The sequence below is a fragment of the Halichoerus grypus genome, chromosome 8 (genome assembly GCF_964656455.1).
Source record: "Halichoerus grypus chromosome 8, mHalGry1.hap1.1, whole genome shotgun sequence".
Classification (NCBI taxonomy): Eukaryota; Metazoa; Chordata; class Mammalia; order Carnivora; family Phocidae; genus Halichoerus; species Halichoerus grypus.
In genome coordinates this window covers 42,543,194-42,552,876 of record NC_135719.1, presented here as the reverse complement: position 1 = coordinate 42,552,876, position 9,683 = coordinate 42,543,194, and the positions used below count along the sequence as shown (strand labels likewise).

The 9,683-nt window shown below is 52.1% G+C and overlaps 1 protein-coding gene across 3 annotated transcripts in view; it reads right to left on the bottom strand.

Moving 5' to 3' along the window:
• Positions 1-609: 609 nt before the first annotated feature.
• Positions 610-9,683, bottom strand: part of ADPGK (ADP dependent glucokinase) — a 32,624-nt gene continuing 23,550 nt past the window's right edge. For 2 of the 3 annotated variants that reach the window (XM_036104749.2, XM_036104751.2), the window contains exons 5-7: positions 5,352-5,548; positions 4,695-4,793; positions 610-2,120 (exon numbers count right to left, since the gene is read on the bottom strand). In XM_036104749.2, the coding sequence (XP_035960642.1) occupies positions 1,566-2,120; positions 4,695-4,793; positions 5,352-5,548 (851 nt within the window). In that variant the 3' untranslated portion in view covers positions 610-1,565. The remainder of the gene's footprint in view (positions 2,121-4,694; positions 4,794-5,351; positions 5,549-9,683) is intronic. The other variant, XM_036104750.2, reaches the window with a different exon arrangement.

The following is a 9,683-nucleotide window of genomic DNA, read 5'->3' as shown; positions in this document are numbered from 1 at the left end:
CTGAGCTGAAGGCAGACGCTTAACGTCTGAGCCACCCAGGCGCCCCGGTGTTTAATTATTTTTAATGGAGCTTGGAGGCAGAGACTGATGAGGTAGCAGCCAGAAATTTCCTTAATAAGCTACTGGCTTAGAATTTCAAGCTCTAGGCTTAAATTCTCTTTGAAGGAGTAATCAAGCCTTTCCTTTTTACCCATAGCAGGGAGGGGGAGGTCATAAGTGAAGAACCCAAGGTAGCTTTGAGGTTCCAGAAGCTGCTATGAGCCAGGTGTGAACTGATGACCCCTGACTCTTGAAGTGGAGCTGCCACGTTTACACCACTCTTCAAACAACGGAGAAGGCTCACTGCACTCTTTCAAACTGCTGTTTTGTGGTGGCTTGGCTACTTAGTACTACTGTCTTCTGTCACCTTAACCCAACAGACAACAGACCTATAGCCTGGGCTCAGCGCGAGGGACTGCCTAACCCAACAGCGGGGAAGACAAGATAAACACCTCAAGAGCACAGTAACATACAACCCACATCCTAGTCAGGATCAGAAATGATTTATACTTTATCTGGCTCCAGAGTGGTGCTGGGAGAAACAAAATCAATCACAAGTAGACTTAGGACTCCTGAAATGTAAATTTTTTTAATATATTTAAAAGCACACAGAAGTCTCTTTGACTTATAAAAAAACAAATACATAACAGGACAGATTTATTCATGATTCTGGGGCTCTGATGAGGTAAAACTCTTTACTGGATGTGGTGTGTGAATGTAAAACAAACATGATCTGTTACACCCGCAGAAGCGTATTCCAGTTGTAAAAGCAAATTCCTTCAAGGATCAGAGTGAACAACGATCGGTCTTCCATTGTGGAAAGCGTACCCAGAGCCGGCGGCTGGGACTGGGCCCAGGCACGGTGGGCTCTGACCAGCCAGCCCACAACCCCGGGCGCCAGGGCAGAAGGTGGAGCCCAGCAGCCCCCGCAGCCCACCCGGCAGGCGAGCCAGGCTTCTGGAAGGCCTCCCGCAAAGGCTGCGCGAGGCTCCCGGCCTGGGCGGTGACTATGAAGCACAGGGGCGATTGTTTTGTCCTGACTTGTGGCTCTGTCTTAAGTTCGAGAGCAGAAGACTCAGAAGGGGTGCTCCTTAAATATTTTCATTTAACACTGAATGGAAATCATGATCCTGCCCACGAGCGCGCAGCAGAGAGAGAGAGCATGAGACCCTGGCGCCGGCGGAAGCGCTTTCTCCAGCCGACGTGCTCTCCACAGCGCAGTCTGGCCTAAGATACCGGACAACGCTGCATAAAATGGGGACATGGGAATCAAGTTTTACCCCTGTAACACACAACATAAAAAAAAACAAAAATCCAGTCTCGTTAGTAGATAGCTAAATTCTGAGGAAAACCTGAAATGTTTTTGTGTAATCGTCAACAGGCTGGAATGTATCTGATACAGTTGAATCTGTTGTTTCTTTGGCTATCTATCTTTCAATTAGATCTAGAAGCTGTTTTGACACGCCTCCATCCTATTTTTCCTGTAATTCTTAAATTGGGTAGCTCTCCTTCAGAAAAATTACTTCCTAGGAGTGAGGGCGGACTTCTGAATAGAAGAGGCCTTCAGCGGAAATGGCATCTCCAAGGCCCACGGTTCGAATGGGATCTTTACACACCAGGACTGGTGTGAAGTGGAAGGATATTCCCTCCCTCTGCCACTCTGCTACCGGCTCGTTGGGGTTGATTACGATCCTCGAGCCCACCTCCGAATGGGAAGTCATGAACTCTTGGGGCGCCCGCAGGGACACGCGGTTGGCGTCTATGGCTTCCGTGGCACAGGCCTGCGTCCCGGCCACGCGCGCTCCTGCGGCCACGGCCGCCAGCTGGTTGGCCCAGTGTCCGTCGACAGTTGCCAGGATGTGGTAGACCAGCGTGTGGAAATGGATCCTGGTGAGGTCTGAGGCTCTGCTTTTACTCCTCCCATGTTCCTTCAAGATCCAAAAGAGGATGTCACTGACCATGCCCACGTCGGGGACGCCATTCCAGGAAGAGAGAGAGGAGTGAGGTCCAGATGCCGCCTGGCTGAGGAAAAGCAGCTCCTGTTCGTTCAGGCCCAGGGAAGTCACCGCAGGAAAGACCTGCTAACAGAAACACAACGGAGGTCTCTTTCCGATGGACACCCAGCTCCTAAGAGACCCGAGGACACAGCCCGTGACTACAGTCCCGGGAAGGCAGGCAGTATGGCGTCTCTCTTCCTTCCCACGAGACTCCCCGCCCCGGAGCACGCGCCGGGGAAGGGACGGTCACAGATGACTGCTTTGGCCATGACACCTCTAGCCGCACCTTTATCACCACTTGGGATAAACCCAGAAAGTGGCAGTGATACTTTGTAGACTCGGTCTTCTGCTATATTCACTCCGACAAAGGGCAGAGGGGCACCTACTTCCTATTTCCGTCCATGGCACCTCGCTTGAGACTTTGCACGCACAGCAGCCCCTCTGCCTACTGGTGGGACCAGGCTCTTGGTTCCCGAACGCCAGCCGGCGCCGTGCCGGTGAGAGAAGGCCCTGTGGCACACAGAGTCCCGTGGTTCCGTGTACACAACCCCAAGAAGCAGGGAGAAAGGTCTCCTGTCAGAGCTAAGCTTTTTAAGCAGCTGTGGGTTAGGGAAGGCCGAGGTGAGTAATAACGGTGTGCAAAGGGTACTGAACAGGAGCTGCTGAGCCGGTTTTAGTCTTAAAGGAGCCACTGTGTCGACCTATCTCTGACCTGGCGGAGCCAGAGAACCACACACACGGTGAATGTGTGAGGGAGAGGAGCCCCTGGAGGGAGGGAGAGTGGAAGGGGTACGTGTGGGTGCATGCGTGTGTGTGTGCGTGCATGCATTTATTATTTAAAAACCGGTGGCCTGTAACCTTTGCACTTCCACGTACGGCATGTGCTGTGCCAGGCCCTGAGCGGGTGGCTTTATTTCATTCAATTCTTACCATAACCCTCTCAGAAGGAGGAATCGCCGCCATTTCCCAGATAAGGGGACTGAGGCTCAGAAAGGTTAAATAGATACACAGAAAATGAAATAAACATGGCTTTTTTAAAAAGTGGAAAGATAACCTTAAAGGAGAAATGCAAATTGAAACCTCTACTGAGAAACACCAAGTGCGAAGCCGACGTAAACCGCGGCGTGTGGGCGGCGCCCGCATGTGGTATTTGGGAACTCACGACAGGCTACTCACTTTTGCTACAAACTTGAAACTGCCCTAAAAAGTAAAGTCTATTAAAACAACCCACAATTATTCTCAAATATTTTTCACCTGTCAGACTGGTCAAAGAATGCGTGTTTCTAATCACGTTCTGGTGGCAAGGACACAAAGAAATGAGCACCTGTAAAGAGTTCTAGCGGGGGTGAGTGGGGACAGCTCCGTGGAGGGCACCTTGGCAACATTACACCCACAAGGGCCTTTTCTGCCTCACCGAGCACTGTGCTTCTGCGAATTCATCAGACATACGTACCTGCTCACGGGGAGATGGAAGTCCTACACCAGGCTCTCTGCCGCACCACCGTGTGGGATAGCAAAGGACAGAAACAAGATGCCCGACACGGTGCAGGGTGAATAACCAACCTGGGGACCCCACATGCTCCCTTTCATCGCCTGGCTGTGAAAAGACAGCATGCTCCCCAGTGATGACGGAGAAAAGGCCTCCAAAATCCAGTCAGTGAGAAGAAGCAAAGTGCAAAACAGTCCACATTCCGTACACGGTGCTATCTTTTGGGGTAAAAAGGGACCAAACATGAAGGATATATCCCCATGTTTGCTTCTTCTTTTTTTTTTTTTTTAAAGATTTTATTTATTTATTTAAGAGAGAGAATGAGATAGAGAGAGAGAGCATGAGAGGGGGGAGGGTCAGAGGGAGAAGCAGACTCCCCGTTGAGCAGGGAGCCTGATGTGGGACTCGATCCTGGGACTCCAGGATCATGACCTGAGCTGTAGGCAGTCGCTTAACCAACTGAGCCACCCAGGTGCCCCCCCATGTTTGCTTCTATTTGTACGTGACTCTGGAGAAATAGGGATGAAACCAAGAAGATTCCTAACAGTGGGTATGGGTGGTGGGAGGGAGACGTCACTGTGTGTCTTGGTATTATTGGGGTTCGAACCATATGAATATATCACCCATTAAAAAGGTTAAATAATAATAAATTAAAAGGTTCCGTAACTTGCCTAAGTTCACAAAGCTAGAGAACGGCAAAGCGGCCATGCCAACCCTGGCTTCCGAAGTCTGTGCTCTGAAGCACCGTACTTCCGGGTCTAATCCCTGCTGCCGACCGGAGGCACGAGTCGAACACCCTGGTGCCTGGTGGTGAGGGAGTGAAGCTCCCCCAAAGTTCCTCTCCTCTGAGCTTCCGGAAGTTCAACTGAAAGCAGCTGAGCTGGGCTGTTTTCCCCTTTGGGTTCTACCACAAAACCCATTCACGTCCAACTTCTCCATTCCAGGAGAAACAGGACCCACAAATCCATCAGGGATGCTGCCGTATTGCTAACCTAGTAGGAGATCCTGTTCCAGAACAGCTCTGGCTCCTTATTTGGATCTTCATGGACCCAGGTCTGAGTGACAGAACATCCACGCCTCAGTGAGCTGGCCCGTGAGCCCCAAGAGCCGGCCCCTCCGGGCAGGTGGGGGAGGGCCACAGAAGGCCACACGTGCTGCCCTGTGGTTACCTGATGCACGATGCTCCTCATGAGCTCCTTGTTGGTCATACTGGCCAGCTCGAGGTGAACAGGAATACCAGTGGGGATGTCAGAAATGGAGGTCACGACCTGCCAAGAGAAGAGCGCAGTGGTGCCATTAGAAACAGAACTCACGCAAGAGGCAAGAAAGGGTCAAGGCCTAGAGGCAGTGCCTCTGGTCACAGCCTTTTTTGCATCATGATGCAAGCTCTAAGCCCCGGGGGTCACCACAGCCTCCAGACGAGGGACGCTCTTGCCGACAGGGAGGCGCCGGGGTCCTACACTCCGGGCACCAAGAACCGCCCGCGCGCTCAGGGAGCAGCCTCTTCCTGGGGGCCTACCCCGGGGAACCGCCGCACAGCTGATGTGAAGAGACGACACACACCACACGGAGGCCGCAGACCACACACCGCGGCGAAGCGCAGGGCGCAGAGGCTCGGGCGAGAGACGTTCTGCCCTGTCCTGCTGGAGCTGCCGCCCGCGGCCGAAGGAGCACCGGGAGGCGCGTCCCCGCGGCGGCTGCCGTCCGTCGTCCCGGGGAGGCCGGGACCGAGGACCAGGCAGCACGAGCTGCAGAGGCCAAGAGCGGCGGGAACCTGAGGGACAATGCCAGCCGAGATCTGTGAAATTCTGTGACAGTGCTATTACCTCCAGGAGCCTCTTCCTCTGGAGCTCCTTGCTCTGTCCCTCCATCATGTGCAATCCAGAGAGGACCACCAGGTCTGGCTGAAACTCCTCCAGGCTGGACACGAACACCTCCAGCATATTCATGGCCCCGTTGGAGAGGTCGTGGGAGAAGATGAATCGGTTGGCATGGGGAGCTTTTAACCGGCCCCACTCCTCCCCTAGAAAAGCCCAGTCAACACAGTGGGAAGAAAAGGAAGAGGCTTTAGGTCTCCTGGCTGTGGGGGCGGGAGGGGGCCTCACTGGAGCCCCGGCTCCGGGCACGCTGGCTTCCGGCTGAGCGCAGCCCGACCACAACGGCCTAGGCCAGCATGGCGCTGCATCCAGGACGGTGGTCAGTAAAGAAACCAATCCACCGGACCCCAACCCCAACCCAACAACACAACAAACACAGCATGGGCGCTCTATGCCTTTGTCAAGGGGCTGCCAGTTAGTCCCAGGAGCGCTCTCCTGCGCACTGAGCTCTCACACACAGGCCGCCTGTGCCCCTTCCCCGTTACAGAGCAGCAGCACGACTTCCCAACACCAGCATCCGGCACACAGCGTGCGCGTCCCTGCACGTGGAACACGCTATCTTTCTCGACGCACCTCCCACCTCACAGCCGGGCCTCGAGCATCTCTCATGCAGCCGGGCCCCCTGGAGGCAAGCTGACTGCAGCCCCTCCTCCCTGCTGCCCGCTGGTGGTTTCCTAGCACTTGATCCAGAAGGTAACAACGTCTGGCTGCTCCAGCCTCCTCTGAGCGAGCTGCTTTGGAACAATGACTGCTCAAGACCAAGTTCAAGCGTTACTTCCTCCCTAAGTGGCTGTGGACTGCTCCAGCCTGAGGTGCACTTTCACTGCTTTGAGCATCCCCAGAGGTTTCCCTGCTCACGGTTTGGGGAGTATCATTTTGCTTTGAGCTAGTTCTTCTACGGTTCTGAACGAGTATTCAAACTTACACCATTACTTAACTTGTCACACATCTGTGCCCCATCTCCCCAAACAGAATGCCAGCTCTTTGAAGGGAACATTGCACGTCTCTTGATTCTCAAAGTACCTGTCACAGGCCCTGTGGAGAGGGCCCACTCAGCATCTGCTCAACTGATCCAAGCCGAGGGAGGCGAGATGCACCCCTGGCTGAGTCTTCTGGTGGGGGGAGCAGTTTGGGATCTGTGCCCACCACAGGAGTGGCTCTCCCCACAGGCCCTGCGTCAGAATCTCCTGGGGAGCTGAGTTTTAGATGTGCAGGTGGTGGGGCCCACCGCTGTGCACGTGGGTGCAGAACTACCCACGCAGACCCCACAGCGGCCAAGCATCTGAGAGGCGTGTGCTATGGCTGGGAGTCCTAAAGCAGGGCAAGAGACAGAGGCCTTCCCCGGGTTCCCCTGGTGAAGCCTCACCACTCTTTCTTCTCCCAAGGCTTGGCAGCAAATCTTGAAACTCAGTCAGTGCAAGGGCCACCTGGGCTCTGTAACTGCTTCAGGCAATTCCTAAATGATCCCTCCTGCCCCCCCAAACCAGCATGGAGGCACTTCCGGAGACTCAGGGGCAAGGATTTAGGAGCTGGGTTTCTATAGCTTTCCCTCCAAGTATTCATCTCATTTACAAAATTAGAATTCATACACTGAAAGCTCGTTTTTCCCTGGTTTCTATCAGTTACTGGACAATCCTTCAGAAAGCTTTTCCCGAAGGCAGACAAACCACAGCAGAGGGTTTCCTCATACTGCAGGCTGATGTGCTAACTGTTGTCAGCAAACCTCTCCCTCCTTCCTACAACAGGCCTCTCCGAACAGAAGCTTGCCTCTCCACGGGGAGTGCACGTGTGCACACAGGGCTTACTCTGGAGTGAGGGTCAAGGTTGGCAGAGCCCATCTTTCCTTTACTGTGAGTTCAGCTTTATTGAATCCATTCCTCTGAAAAACATTTTATATGTGGGTCATTTATATAAAAATCTATGAAAGCAGAAAAAGACATTTCCTATTTACTAAACCCCAACACAATGGTTATGTCGGTTACACCAACACATTCCTTTAATTCCTGGTCCACGTCTTATCATTTGTCCAAAGAAAACACCCAATAATGGCCCACACAGCTGAGTGCAACACTCCGACCCTGTTTTATCTCCAGAAACCCAAAGCAAGGGCGGCCTCCCCTGCGAAGCCTTCCCTAACTCTGCCAACCCCAGCAGATTCAGCTGCTTCCTCCCCTGGGCCATTGTTGGTACCTCTTAAGGATGGGGCACATGATTTTGTAATCATCTGCTCAAGAGCCCATGCCCTGCAGTGAGCTGCGAGCTGAGCGCAGGGCCCGCGCCTTCTGTCACCAGCTCGTCCTGCCTCACACCACCCCTGCATGTAGCGTGTGAACAAATGAATGAGCAAAGAACAAGCGAAGGAGAGGAAAGACTGAGGACTTCGATGGCCTGTGACAACAAAGAATATGGGTATGACTCCAAATCCAACATCTTCCCCACTGACAAGACTCCGCACAAGGGGAGGAATCCACATCAGAATCCTCCCAAGGGCAAGACCTGGGGCTGCCCCTTCCGGAGTGAAGCTGCTGAGAAGCACCGCCTAACTTACCCAGGAGAGCCACACGGCATTCAAAGTAAATGAATTTCCTCAGGGAAAGAGAGGAGAGGCAAAATAAATAGGCCTCTGCAAGGCAAAGATGAGGAGGGAAGTGAAGAGCTGCTCCCTGGCTGTTCCCAGAGGACACAGGACTGACGGAACGGCCTGAGAAGCAAACCGACTGGAACGCAGACAGGGCAAGCCTGGAACCTCGATGCCCCCCTATTCTCACAGAACTTGGACTGCGTTTCTCTGAGCGATCCCTTCTCTCAATTTACCGTCCTGCCCTTCGGCCACTAGGTCAGCAACACCTATGTATGACTCAGTGGGTCCCCGGCCCAAAGCCGGAAAACAAGCTTCTCTGGGCAAGTCCGGCAGGGGAAAAGGAGGAAACCATCGGTGACAAATCCTCTTTGGGAATTTATTCATCTAAATATGAGAGAAGCTGGGGATGGATTTCTGTGAAGACAAGTGATCCGAGGGCTTCTGCCACCAGACTAGCTTCCCTCCAAGGGTCAGTGAAAATGTAACTTCCCATAAAGTTTCATGGGAGGCCCTGCTTTGTACTAACAAAATAAGGCATAGAGAAGAAAAACTAGAGTGTGGGGTTTAGAAACCCCAGGATGGAGACAGTCTCCTTTGAAGATCGGCTGTGCCGTTGCTCACCTCCACACGAGGCAAGCGGTCAAATCCAACAGCACAGTCCGGTTGAGGAGAGCAGTCTCTCCACCCTGCAGTCACCAGGGAAGCTGACAGGAACCAGGAACCAGGAAGGTCCCCAGGTCATGAGGTGAGCACCAGCAGGGTGCAAGGGAGAGGAATCTGGAACTGGCAGCAGCAGCACCTCCACGGCTCATCTTTAGCTCCTCTAGACCCTTCCTGTCAACAGTCTGCTTCATGCCTTTCACTGAAGGAGCTCCCGGTACCTCTGAACCCTTGCCACAACCTTCAGGCAGTAAGAACTATCAGTCTGAGTTTCTGAGAAACTCAAAACTTGTGTATAATTAAATGTGAACCACCTAGTGCAACGTTCTGTCCATAACATCCAGACCTGGCCCTTCCTAACTTCCTGATTCCAAAAAGCACCCAAAAGAGAACCAGAGACAAATAATTCCTTTTTTGCACATGGAGAAAAACATAATTTTCAAGAAGCACTCTAATTCCTATCTCACATTAATTACTCTAGTACGTGAGGTTCTCTTAATCGACTTGGAAGCAGTTCACTGAAGCCTATTAAAGTAGTGCTTTAAGGGACCAATTAGTCTGTTTAGATGCTTGAGCCTTTAACTTGAGTTAATGACGTGTTGAGTCAGAAATTCAAGAGTCTGAGTTCTGAGCAGAGGAAAGAGACAATAGCAAATATGCAGATTAAATAAACAGAGTTAAAATATGTTTAGGTATTGAGGATTCTCTAAGAATCAGAACTGTAGTCTCTGTGACACACAGTCTACTGGGAGTGACGCCGGATGGGCTGGATTTGGACTGATGAACACTGGAATGTTATATAATGGGAAATAATGGAAGTGTTGCTAAATACAAACACTTCCACACCCAAGGGAAAATAAAAGGCTTCAAAGGAAGTTTGCCAGAGGCCTGGAATCAATCCTAACAGCTTGGAACAGTTGGCCAGAAAAGCCTAGGGCAGAATCCAGCACAGTGTTGTATAGATGTCACCTGCCCTTCTCTTTAGTAATAAAGAAAAACTTGGAATATGTGTGTTTAACACATTTTCATTTTTATTCAAG